The sequence below is a fragment of the Anabas testudineus genome, chromosome 10 (assembly GCF_900324465.2).
Source record: "Anabas testudineus chromosome 10, fAnaTes1.2, whole genome shotgun sequence".
In the NCBI taxonomy this organism is placed as follows: domain Eukaryota; kingdom Metazoa; phylum Chordata; class Actinopteri; order Anabantiformes; family Anabantidae; genus Anabas; species Anabas testudineus.
The window spans coordinates 1,973,941-1,988,067 of record NC_046619.1 but is presented as its reverse complement, the minus strand read 5'-3'; the positions used below and the strand labels follow the sequence as shown (position 1 = coordinate 1,988,067).

The following is a 14,127-nucleotide window of genomic DNA, read 5'->3' as shown; positions in this document are numbered from 1 at the left end:
TCGTGCACGTGTGCACAAGCACTCACACACATGCATGGCACTTGATGTTCATTAAACAATAAGAGACAAGTGTCGTTTGTCATTTACCATGGCTGTAGAACAGGGATGGCACCATTTATCACCATGATAAAGTTTGACTGATGCATCATACATCAACGCCCTCCTCCCCTTTCACTTGATGTTGGCGTGACCCATAGACAGGTAAGTCACCACCAGTGGGATAAAAAAACCATCGTCAATCAATAAGTTAATAAATAACATTTAAAAAAAAACACTATGTCTGACTGCAGCGTTTGGGTGGTGCTGGTGTCCAAGTACAGCAACACCCAGTTTCCACAACTCACATCGTTTCTTTGGCGTCTGCATCACCTCCTTCAATACTGTTCTGGTCTACGCATGTGCTGAGAAGCAATTACAGCATTTTCTTTGCTCCATGTCAGTAATGGTAACATGCTTTATTTACAGGTCATACACATTATGATATGGTCAAACTGTTGATCTGTAAATGACCACGTTTGAAAATGACACAGTAGATATGGATAAATGAGAATGTGTATTCATATTTGTTCTTCTTATGTTAAAAAACAAATAACATATATACAGTGGTTGATGTAAAACATAGTCTGTCAACAGCAGACATGGATTGATCACATGTATCACAACAAATGTATGTTGTTTCCATCAGTGAACGCGGGCGGCCAGCTAACTGGCTAATGATGGCATTGATGTGAACTGCTTCTGTGGGCATGCGTAAAACAAATCAGGTCGTGACAATAACCATTGTTAAACTGACAAATAACTCAAATGAAACTGAAATTTCAAACAATAGGCAGCATCATATTAGTTGTGTCTGTCTTTTGTTATCAGTCCAAAATGCTATGCTAACTAGCTATGCTAGGCTAAAATTTCTTCTGTTTCCGTAAGCTGGAGTTTGGATTGATGACAGCTGTCGAACTTTCTATCAGCTACTGATGACTAACATCAGGCGGCTGACATGATCACAGCACTACTGTATGTGCTGTTGCTGTCTGTGTGACACGACTGGATCACAACATTACCTACAAGCTGCTATCACCTGCATGCTAACAACTGAGCACCACCCTACCATCTCTGTCTGCACCCAAAGCGGGAGTAGCTACATCATGGACGCACGCGACCACCGTGCAACAGCTAAATCTCCCCCAGCACATAAATCCACCACTGTAGCTGCAGTCAGACCATGATGACCAAAGTGCCATCTCCAAAGAAGGAAGTACAGAAAGAAGCAAGGACGGTGAAGAACTGAGGGGATGCTACTAACAAAAGGTGAAGTCCGTTTCTTCACTACGTTTCTCCTAATTTTACAGCAGTCAGCCTGGGATTGTTGGCATGTCCTTAGTATGTGAGTGAGTGCACATGTTTGTGTTTGAGTGTCACGGTGCTCTTCTTTACCCCCAGCTGAGGGAGGTGCATAGGAGCAGGAGGAGCAGCAGTGTGAGGGGAGCGGAGCTGGCGTGGAGGGCTGCAGCGCCCCCAGTCCCAGGGGAGCCCAAGTTGGAGATGGTGGCCCTGTCTGAGTACAGCGGGATGACGTCGAACTGGTCGCCCTCATCGCCCTCCTCCACCGTCTCTGTCAGTTCTTCCTCCACTTCGCTCTCCCGCACCTGACAGGGAGGACATGGTGTGAGTGAGAGCTGGGAAGCGTCTTATGTTACAGTGCTAAAAAAAAAACAAACCCTGTTCTCCTCTCAGATTTTAAACAGTGAGGATGTACACACGTTTGTATTTCATTACTTTAGATAAATATAGAATGTCACATGCTACATGCACAGTGTTTGTCCCAAGGACAGACGTGATAGTAAATGCCACGTTAGAAATTAAGTTGATTTATTTATTTCTAAAAGCATTAAGTAGTATTATTATTTTGGTTTATTTTACAGGTCATACAGTACATTGTTAATTGTAAATCTGGTTTGAAGATTGAATTTTGTCAAAAAGAATTTGTATTTCACATTTCTTATTTGAAATAGACTAAACAACGTACTTATCCTAAATTCTTAACACTACACTCACTGGTCACTTTACTGGGTCCGCCCATACAATCTGCTATGAATTCTATTTGTAGAGGTGTTTCTAATGTCCCCCCATCATTTATGTAAATGGGGGGCAAAACATTAGTAACACCTCTTAAACTGATGCGCTACAGTATAACTCCACCACCCACTAAGTCCGCATTAATGACCATATAGTAGAATTAGCACCTTTCACACAGTTTCAACTTAAAAACCAAGAAATTATAACTTTGTAAAGGCAGAATTCAAGGCTACAGCTACTGGATTGTACAATTGGACGTAAAACGATGTGCATGTTGTGGAGTCATATAAAAGTCTGAAGTCATATTAAATTGTACAATCAAATCTTTTTTTTTTTTATTTGAATGTATTTATGGCTCATGGTTGATATTACCATGCAGTTTGAACTATTCAGCAGCTCTTCAGTGAGTCCTGTGTTTATGTGTGAACACTTTGATCAGGAGAATCTGTATTTAAAACTTTAAAGCTGTTCCTGAACATCATTCATTGCGGTGTTACGGGTGCTGAGTGTTGACGACACCCAGATGTTCATTCTCAATGATATGCACCAACATCTGGAGGAGCCCAAGGCCCCTGCTAGGTTGTTGTATGCAGACTATTCTTCTATTGATAATAATACTCTTTTCTGTCATTTTGTTGAAATACTACCTCTGATAACTGCTTGTTTTATGCTTTTTTTAGATTTTCTGGTATTTCTTTTTTCCGTTTTAACCTTTCATCATCTAGTCTGACAGTTGCAGAAGCCATAAACGTTTGCTCTCCTTCAGGGTGCACTAACTGTGAGGTTTGCCCACTTTTGAACTGAGTTTGTTAGTAGTGAAACGTATTCTAATAGGTGCTGTGTCAAGGTTTCACAGCCATTTAAGATGGAATGTTGAAAATGTGAAGCCCAACGAGCAGAGACAGCACCTCCTTTTCGAAGCTTAAACTTTTCTCCAGTGTGCACAGCTATTCTTAGCCACTATCTTTTATGGAGTGTCTTGTGACCTTTTCTTTGATCTGCTGCTTTTATAACTTATTGGTGAGGGACAGAAAAAGCCTGAAGAACATTATTAATATTTCTTTGAAGATAATTGGAGAGAAGAGAACACACTTGGGATCTTTTTGGGACCAGCATATGTCCAGGAAACTGATAAATGTATACATATTTACATATATATACTTTATTTAGATAGTTATTATATATGTTTAATATATTCATTTAGTTTCTGTATTAATGCTGTAGATCAGATTTCCAACATTCTTTGATTTTCTATATTCATATAAGGAAATGTACACATAAACAAGGGTAAGGTATTGGTTGAATGCTGGAATTATGCTTTTCTACGCTGCACCTATAAGTAAATGAATCACTCAGATATGTCCACAGGCCAGTTTTTTTATACATGGATGCGGTGTGTTTTTTTTTCAGCCACCTTTTAAACTATAATTACAAACTATATATTTTTGTCTGTGAGGAAACATGAGGCTCACATCGTGTTCAACATCTGATCCATATGACATCTGTATCTCTTCTAATCAAGAATAAGAGCACCTATTGAAGGACATGTTCACAATTCTGATAAGTGAGTCTTAAAACAAGAGTAAAGTGCCAATTTGAACAATAAAATAAGTTTTGCTGTCTGTAACAAGTCCTCCTGTTAATACGGGGCTTCCTGCAGGATGCCTCCTCTGTTGATGAGGGCCAAACAGCTCTTTATATGACAAACCAGTGTTAGAATGCTTATCTGAAGATGGTATGAGGTGTTGTTCACACTGAATAAATACTGGGGGTGAAACCGTTGTGAAAATGAGCCAGAAACTGCTACACACATGACATCCCTGACCCCACCCAACCCACTACCAACCTGTTGGAAACATCCCACCTCTCTTGCATTGAAGTGTCCCACATATTAATACTCCCTGATGCCCCCAAATTCAATACAGTATCCTGTGTTATGAGGTGTTCAGGGACAGTACAGAGTGTGTAAGGATGATACAAGGATGTATTGAGATAACCAACCCCTCCAAAATATGAAAAACAAAACAAATCAAGGTCTGAAACAAATAAAATAAATAAATAAAAATAGTTTTTCCTTCATTTCTTCCACTTCATTCCACAGGGAACCACAAAAAGACAAGACTTTAAGAAGATAAAGGATAAAAATGATTAAGATTTGATTTCATAAACACAGAAGCCTTATATTAGCTTTACATACATACTGAATACTTCTTTGCGCAGAACTGGATTTTGCCCCCATCTCTTCCATCAAAAATAGCATATGATCTATTTGTGGGTAGTATGAGCAGGAGGATTGATTACAGCAAGTAAAGATTTCTATGGATGCTGTTAATATGGATGCCTGGCTGTTTTCACACAGACTTCATTAAAATCATTAATAAAAAATGTCATTTTCTTGTACAACTGTAACATTTAAAACAAAGCGCAGTCATCAGCGCTTCTACATGTGACTGTTTTTTTGCCCATATTGTCGGAGGGAGTACTCAGCTTTGTGAAGTGAAAGCTTTCAAATTCGAAGAAAATCTCTTTAGAGAAACAAGCGAAAGCTCCTTGGAGAGACGAGACGAGCAGCTGAGTGACGGACGGATGAGGAGATGTAGAGCAGGTATGGATGGAGGAGGGGGGACGGGCATAAGGCCTGCAGATGCAAGACTAAATAAAGTGAGAACAAGAAAGAAAACAGTGTATGGGTAAAAGAAGAAAGGATGTAGGAACTGAGGAAAGGTTGGAATGAAGAAAGTGGGGAGAAAGTGCGATTTGAGCGAAGAGGAGAAAGAGGAGGGAGACATACGGGCATGAATAAATTCATACTAATGAAGCCTGACTGATGCACTGCTTCCAACCAACACCTCATCGAATCCGCTCACTGGGAGAGAGACGCCAACGGACAGAGGGAGAGAAAGAGCGAGTGAGACGAGAAGAGCAATCGAGGAAGAGAGAGAGCTGGAATCCCCTCTTGTCTGGCGGCCCAGATTATCTCTGGCAGTGAGGCATGCTGGGAGTCAGGGAGCCACAGCCACAGCAGATTGTGGTCTGGCCAAGGTTACAGTAGCCAGAACAACGATTGGATTGGACCATGTTTAATAGTTAGTGTTGGACAAGGGCAGCCAGGAGCTGCGGCGCTCTCAAAACATATGTGTTCACAGCATATTTCAGCATGTCTGCTTCTGTTACTGTGTCCACATTACTGAGCTGGCCGATTCAGACGTCGTCCAACGGCAATGAAATCCAAACATCTCAGAGCCAAGGCTTGTCTGTGTGCCACAGACTCTGTGAAGCCTGATTGGTTAGAAAGAGGGAAAGAGGAATCAAACGGACACAATCAGGACAGCTGGGCATTTGATTGGCTGTAGTTGAAGTCCGACCTTGATCCCCTCACCACCCACCTGCTAAGCAAATTGCAGCATTATGTGTCGAGATTATGAACTGAAGGACCACTTGTTTCAGATCAGAACATTTTCATATGAATCAGAACACTAGATGTTTTCTGCGAGGTGAGTCTCAGGAGAGTTGAACATGCAGGAGTCGTAATTTGGGTCAAAATGTACTGACCACAAACACATCATACCCAGATTTTTACATAGGGTGTGACTCCTCAGGGGCTCTCTAAGTACAAATTTGGGATTAATCTGGGACTAATAATGTTTTTTGAATTCTGAATCCTGTATCTTGAAGCTGCCCGTCATTGCTAAGGTTGTCTTCAGTAGCATTGTTGGTGCAATGATACAATAAAACACTTATATCTACAAATTAACTATTATATTGTTACTACTATTATATTGACACTTTAAATGACGAATGAGTAAAGTAGTAGTAAAGTAGCTTCAGGTCAGTTTATTCACTTTGTTCCTAGATCAGATTTTAAAGTGGGGCAGGATAACAAATCATACAGTGTTGTCTTCAAAGAGTGTTGAAATGAAAGATGATAATGAAGGCTGATCAAATGTCCTGGTTCTAACTAAGTTTGTTTAAACAGAAGCTGCTTCTTTAGATGACTGGTGGACGCTATTGGGTCTAAAAGCAAAGGTTCCTGTGGGAGCAGATTTCTTCTTTAATTCATTCTATTTCAGCTGTAGTTGAGAATTTCTAACATGCTCTCACAGTTTGTTCGCACATCGAGATTCAAAATGCTGGGTTAGCGACAGCTGCCAGTCATTGTGTATGAGTCCTGGTTTTCTAGCGATGTACTCCCTGCAGAGCTCGATAGATTCAGGAAAAGCCCATTTACAGCACCAGTAGAAGCTGAGAAAGGCTCAATTTTATGCAAATGTGTAGTTTCGCTACAACCAAGGAAGCGTCAATCATGATCTTCTTGATATCAGTGGAAACAAAGTTAGTGTATGACTCAGATGTGCATGTGTTCAACACATCATAATAATGTAAGGTAGCAAGACAGCAAAAACAAGAATGAACTGTGAACAACAATCTGTCACCATTGTTGATGTGTCTGCTGGTAGAAAGTCAGAAAACAAGTGTCCAGTCATAGGATGTAAATAACCAACTGAACACAACACACCCTCAGAGCTACAGGTTAATGAAATACTTTATTGATCCCATTGAGGAACCAACTATTGTGTGTGAACATTAAACAACTGATCACACATGAACATGAGCAAACATCATTTTATGTGATAGGAATATGTCCTGAGTGTCTTTAAGAGTGATCTATCAGTGTAACCTATTATATCAAATTCAGCTTGTTTTTCTTTATGCAATAAAGGTGAGTATATTATTTCAACTACTAATACATACAAAAATAGTAGCATGTGTTTAGTGCTTGTTATTACTGTAACCATGAATATAAATAGTTTTTCTATTTATTCACATTGTGGTAGAAGATTCATCCATAAACCATTATGGTAAGGTATAGTTGTAAGAACACATTCCTAGACCATCTTAATTGTCATTTTTAGAAACATAAATAAACGCTCTCAAGCAAGTGAATATGAAGCTTTGAGTCTGCAAAGTATAAAAGATAAAAGTCCTGTGAATGGAGATAGAACCAATCCTATAAATAAACAGCACACTAGTTCAAACCAAAGCTACTAGAAAAGTCTAAAAGGTAATTTAAAATATGAAGGTGATGAACGTGACGAGCTGTACTCACAATGCTGTTGTCTTCAGGCAGGTGGTTGTTGCGCAGCAGCTCGTCCTCCTGAACCAGCGGGGAGGGTCTGGGAGCAGGAGGGGGGGTGATGTCTGCAGGCAAAGAGCCGGGGCTCCCCATCAAACTGATAGAGTTACCTGCATGGAGACACAGCCTCATCAGTGCCTCTGTGTGTGTGTGTGTGTGTGTGTGTGTGTGAGCACTCGGCCAGCCAGCACGCTGCGACGCTGCATCTGTGTGGGCGTGAACCTACATATCTATTTGGCAGCTTTACTGTTTGAGCTGTCGGCAACTTGATAAATCACCAAGCTTTATGGGAAATGCATTGATGCATCGATCCAGAGTTTAGTGTTTGGACATACAGGTCCAGTGTGTATCGACTGTGCTATTGACAGCTGCTTTGATTGAGTGGCAGCTGGAGGGCTTCACCCTCTGGCTCCTCTCCTCACACCTTGAACCCCGCTGAAGCCTGCTGCAGATAGAGATTGTGAGACTCTCATGGATGCTAAGGCTGTGGCACGTAGTTGGCATATAAAAAGGTAGAGTTCAGTTCATGCTGTGAACATCACTGCAGGTGCCAGACACCCAGACAGATTCAGCAGACAGCATGTTAAAGTCTTTTCTTTTTTTAATTCCCTTTGACTTGTTCCTCTAAGCATCTCTGATGGTGACACATTAATGCTGTTTCCATCATTCCAGTCCTCAGATGCATAATTTTAAACAGACCTTATCAAGACAATATAGATAGCAAGAGCTTTGGAAAGTCGTTTAAATGTGACTCTCTACATCCCACACAATCCCTTATTCTAAATACTTAAGTGCTTTGATATAAAAAGCATCTGAAAGACATGCAGAGCGTCATGAAACAGTAACGCATGCTACAAAACAAAAAGTCCTTAGGTTCTTATAGGATATTTTTATTAGAAATGCTAGTTGCACAAAATAAGATTAAGCTATGTCCTGAGGTAATTTCTTTAAATAAATAAAGCCCTTACATGCAGCGAGGTTCTAAGAAATCGCTTGATGATTATTCTATTCACTATGTGAGAATGAGACGGTTTATAAAAATCCACCCAATAACAACTCTAAGTGCTCACTGATTAACAGAACTTTTTCATTTGGGCTAAGTGTAAAATAATAAAATTGAATATTGTCCAGCTGCAGATACATTATTAGTATTAACGGGTCATTACAACCAGCTGTTCCACAGTGCAGTTAGGCACCTTTACCTACCGTTGAAATGATGACGTTATGAGGAAGCTGCGGAGGATGGTGGGGTCACGAGGTCACAGGACCTTCCCACAGAAAACAGCACTGCATGTATGACCACCAGAGCATCTGAGCAGTGGAGCATGTCAGTGTGAGTGGAGCAGCTTTAAGCTGGGGAGTGGAGCTCCACTCTGCTCACATCCTCTGCTGACCACCTTGGTAAATGGTTTGGGTGATCAGATCACAATCTGTCTTGGCGGTCGTTCACACTTCTATTTAGTGCTGTCCACTTTACAGCCGATTGTCCAAGACGCATCGTGAAACCAAGTGGAAACAAGGTCAATGTGCATTTTACCCATTACCATGATTGTTTTACTAAGCCAACCAAGTTGTTTTGTTCTGCAACATAACCAAACGGTGAACCTTGAGTATTTAGTTTCCATGACAAGCAAGAGCCCCTGTGCCAGCTGCTGTTATAGTGCTACATCGAAAGATGCCTGATGCCGTAGGGGTGCAGTTTTCACAGATGGTGATATGGGTTGTATGAGAGGGTTTGAGACAAACAAGACATTTCAGCTAAAAGACTTGCCAAGAACAGTACGTATATATATATATGCTTGAGCAAGTGAAGACGAGAACTTATACCTGATATGGTATACTCTGAGTGACTGTGTGCAGAGTGTGTGACACACATGAGAAGAGTGTGGACTCACGGAGGCAGGTGTTGTGCGTGAACATATACTGGAGTCTCAGGCATTCCTGCAACTGATTGCCACTGCCTTCACAGTTGCACCACAGCGACACGTCAGCAGAGCTGTTACTGATGTAGTTGGGCGTCATGATGGTACCTGCATGTCAGAAGGGGTCAGAGTTAGTGAGAGGGGCTTCAGGTTTAAGTTTAACACCAATAAATCTTTATCACAGTTATTCAGCACTGCCAGAAGCAAATGAGATTATGTGCACTGTGCCTTTAAAAAAAAGCTCTAAACCTTAAAGAAAAGCCATCCTCTCATTATCGTCAGAGGAAGCACAGAGCCCTTCAACACTTCTCTAGTCAGCTGTCATGGGTCCTCATTTCTTTCTCACTGCTTCTCATTCTCCACTTCTATTCTGTCTGATCACCCCGTTCACACACTTTCTGCCTCTCTGCCCATTAATCTCCCGCTCTGACCATCTATTCTTCCACCCGTCCACCCACAGGATTCTGTACAGACACTTTTTTTTCCAAGATTTGCTCTGTTTTAAAGAGCTTTTGACAAAACGAAATGGGGAATATATTGCCCTATTAACCATCCAGTTGTCACTTGTGATGACACAGTTAGGTTTTCCTTCAGCTTCTTTTTCTTTTCTTTTCATTTCAGTCCCCCTGTTCACGCTGTGTCTTACAGCAGGTAGCACAACTTAAAGTAGGGGTTACATGTGTTGATCTTTAAGCTCTAATCATTCTGTGTTAAGTTGATCTAAATACTCAATGTAACATAGTTTATTTTTTCATACCAAGCAGTAGGTAGAATAGAGAAGTGGTTGTTATTGGTTGTTAGACTTAAAATTCCATTTTCACTATGCAAAAACAGTCTTGCACAAGAAAACTATGGAATGAATATAGCTAAAAACCTTCATGGAGCCTAGTTTTCAGAAATCACAATCAGTGCACAGCAATCCAACACCTTGTTTCAGGAAAATCTATTGTATCACTTCAAAAATTTGATAAAGACAAACTCAGTAGAGTACCGGAGCATCTCTTGCCCCCAGACATATCTGGAGTCACATGCAACATTCACTAATATATAATTTATCTACTAATTATTCTCCTTCCCTAACTTTTCCTCCACTTTGTCCTGCCCTTCTCCTTTATACCATACCGATGAGTCCAGCGTAGGCTCGAAGGCAGAGGCCTGTTGAGTCTTTGAGACAGCCACTTGTAGTCACATAAGATGGCTGGCAGTTATTAAGGAAATCAGCCAGTCTGGACCTGGCAAATACACAAATGAAACACAAACATCAAACACCATTCAATGTGTTCAGCAAATGTGTTTTTAAGTATCAACACAGTGTAGTACTTAGTACATTTTGTGTTTTCTCTCATTATTTTCCTCACTCCCCTTTTAGACACACAAATAGGTCGGTGCACCAATCACAGTCAGTGTTGAGTTCTTAGAGAGAGGAGCTGGTCCTAAATAGATAAATGTATATTATCTGTGTCGAACCATCCATCTAAGTATTAAGTGTTTCACGACTACATAAGACACAGCTCGCAGTCAGTCAGGAGATGGTCTCATAAATACAATGAGCTTGTCAAGTTTGGTGGCTAATTTGGAGCTAGTATTATTTCCAAGTGGAAAGAGCTAAGGTTTACTGCCATGCCTTATGCTAAATTTCTGACACCAGCGCATTGCTTTGACTAGTTATCACATTTGCAGCACTTATTCCGAGATATGGATGAGTCTGTCTGTGCCATTTGCTAGTGTGACCAGGGATTAAGTGTAACAACTTATTCACTCTCACTCTTACTCACTCTGTCTCCTACGAATTTCACTCTAGAGGGTAGATACCCAGACCGAACCTGATAGGACAAGTGTCCAAAATCTCAATTCACTGCTCACTATTGAGTGGATACTGAGTGTACATTACATAGGAATTAGAAAAGATGAAGCTACTGACTGCTCCATTCCCTGATCATTGGAGACTGTTTCTTGTAAGCCTTTCTCAGAGTCAACTAGGAATGCTGAGCACCATGCTAGAAAAGCACCAGAAAAACTCAAGGGCATTGGACTTTGGCTGGATTTGGACATAAAGTATGCTTGTTGTGTTATATATATATAAATACAGAACATTTTAACAACCACTTCACACACAACATGTAAGAAAACTTTAAATTAATCTTTCTCTAGCCTTAACTGTGGTTTCCCACCATGCAGCAAAAGTGTTTTCATACCTAAACCTGACCTCATGTGGGACAACAGTCTTGACAATGTGGTCTTATTAATTGAATTACTCTATTAGGAAGTACTGCAGGTGATCAAATAGTTAAAAAAAAAAAAACTTTCTGCAGTCACACACAATAACATACACACATATTGTACAATATGTAATTTTATATTACTTAAATACATACTGCTCTCACGAGAAACTCCTACATGCCACACAGTATCAGGTTCATGGATTTGTCTGGCATCATGTCTAACCTGCAGAGGTCGTCTCTGCGACAGAAGCTCTGAAGGTGGAGGCAGTTTGGTTGCAGTCCCTCTGAATCCTCATAGGAACAGGAGGGGACAATGGTTTTCCTCCTCCTTTCTCCACAAAGGGTGTTGGTGCAGGGGCAGAACAGGACACCCAGGCTGTACTCTTCAGGTACCCGCTCCAGGAACCGCCGGAGAGTACGGTGGCACTTGTGCTGGTTGCATCGGTTGGACCCAGGAACCAGCTTGGTGCAGGCCAGGACATACTCTGATCTCAGGGAACTACACTTCTCAAACAAGCTGCAGTCCTGTGCTGCCTTCAGGCACTGGTTCTCACCATCCAGTTGCATTAAAGTTGAGGCTGGACAGGTGAAGAAAAGTCAAATTAGACAAACACAAAACACACATTATAATTTGTATGTTGTAGCCATAGTGGAGAACTATGGTGATATATCTTACACAATTTAAAAGACGAGAGAAAACACAGTAATCCACCATCAGCTTCAGTAGCAGTGTTACAAATCACTTTAATGTTGACAGTTAAACTTCAGAGGTCCGAAACTATCATTCCTACTGGTGCACCTACAGAAAGGACTCTTGTGGAATTACTTTGATGTATACATTTGTGTATGTAGAGAACAACTAAGACAAAAGCACCTGTCCAGGATGTACTGAACCACAGCTGGGATAGGTTCCAGCATCCCTGCAACCCTTAACCCTTAAGTGGTTAAGATAATGGGTTTATGTATGGTTCATTGGTTTTGGTTTCTGTTTTTGACACCACAGGTCAGTTGATTTCAGTTGATGCTATGTCTAGCTGTGTCTGTATTTGTTTGCTCTTAGTTCTGTTATCAGATATTAAGCATGGTACCCTTTGTCCCAGCTCACCCTGTTATGCTGGTTCTAAGCACATATATATATACTATACCACTGTCCTGCCTCTCTTCTAGTACGCCCTGGTTTCACAATGCAAAAAAGTGAGAGCCCTCAGCCAGCTGGTGATTCATTGAGCTTCTAAATTCACACAAACTGTGATGTGTTTGTGTGAATTTAGAAGCTCAATGAATCACTATGCATCAGACTGGTTAGAGAGAGCCATTAAATGCCATTAAACATTCTATATGTGACAGTGATGGACTCGGATAATTTAATCATAACGAGGGCTACATGAGTGAGTGAGGGTGTGTGGACATGTCCGAATGTGTCTTACCTGCCACTAAAGAGGCCATGCGAGTATCAATTTGTGTGTCGTCATATGGAGATATTTCCAGCTCCTCCTCCCCTGGAGAAAATGAACACATACAAGCATTGGCAAACAACAGAGATATCATTTACGATGTGAGTCACAGTGGATGGAGAAAACTAATGTAAGACAAACAGTGTGGTGAAAACAGAAAAAGGGAATTGAAAAATACAAATCAAATGGCATGTGACTTCCCTGAAATACACTGCGGGAAGGATCGATGTAATGAAGCCAAGAAATGATATGAAAAGATGAATGAAACAAAAGAATTAATGCATTTTTTGTTACTGTGGTGTGAAAAAAATGAAGTCATGCTGGTTGGGTCAATTAAATATTCAACTTGAGGCTGGTAGTGGCATGCACCTCTAAATCAGTGCGCTCTGCTTCAACCAACCATCTCTCTTACTGCGCCACTATGCTCTTTTACTACATGCCGCCACGCTCTGCACTGCCCTTCAGGTATTAGTCATTATCAAATTGCCCTAATTGCAAAACTCACTAATCAAGTGGAAATCATTAATATTCGCTGTAAAGCTGCGTAGGTCTGTAGGTGATAAATTTAAAAATGTGAATCATGTGAAAAAAAATCATCCAAACTACCACAAAGCAAAAGTCTGAACCAGTATATACATTCTTGATACCCAGAGAAACAACCTCAATTTAGTTTTGTAATAAAGCATTGAGTTCATTATTTATTTGTATCTTAATCGAAAGTGTCAGAAAAAAAAATATTTGATAAATACCATATTAATTTGTTTTGGCAGGAAATATCTGATATAATGTACTGGAAACTATCATGAAAAAATATCACAGCTCTGTAAACATGAAAGGTTTTAACAAGCATTCAGCTGTTGAAAATAAAAGTTTAATGGTTACTGTTTGACACTGGTAAGTAGGATCCCAGTAAAATGCAGCTTTTTTTCATTTAACCAGGTAATCCCAATGCCAAGTGTCAGGATATTAGTGATGATGCACAATAGTGTAATTTAATCAGAGGCAGTGAACCTGGAAAGACTTGGTGTGATAGTGAAGCAAAAACATCCAACGAAAAGCTATGAATGGAAATGAAAATGAAAAACTATGGGTGTAAACAGGAGTCATTCCCATCATCGTTAAACTGCCGCACCAGCAGTCTGCTCAGGGTGCAAAGTAAACCATCCTGTGATATTTTCTGTTCTGGCTCTAAATGGGTGCTGTGTATTTTCTGACAGTTCACTGTACTCAATTGACATTTACTTCAAAAAAGCTAATTAGGAGAACAAAGACCTCCCTTTTGCATTCCCTGCGGTGCAGAGAGAGTTTCCTGAAGTAAAACC

General features: G+C 40.5%; 1 protein-coding gene across 1 annotated transcript in view; it reads right to left on the bottom strand.

Moving 5' to 3' along the window:
* Positions 1 to 655: 655 nt before the first annotated feature.
* Positions 656 to 14,127, bottom strand: part of gfra3 (GDNF family receptor alpha 3) — a 34,332-nt gene continuing 20,860 nt past the window's right edge. The window contains exons 3-8 of the mRNA XM_026358115.1: positions 12,779 to 12,850; positions 11,575 to 11,929; positions 10,252 to 10,361; positions 9,103 to 9,237; positions 7,181 to 7,317; positions 656 to 1,643 (exon numbers count right to left, since the gene is read on the bottom strand). Of these exons, the coding sequence (XP_026213900.1) occupies positions 1,428 to 1,643; positions 7,181 to 7,317; positions 9,103 to 9,237; positions 10,252 to 10,361; positions 11,575 to 11,929; positions 12,779 to 12,850 (1,025 nt within the window). The 3' untranslated portion in view covers positions 656 to 1,427. The remainder of the gene's footprint in view (positions 1,644 to 7,180; positions 7,318 to 9,102; positions 9,238 to 10,251; positions 10,362 to 11,574; positions 11,930 to 12,778; positions 12,851 to 14,127) is intronic.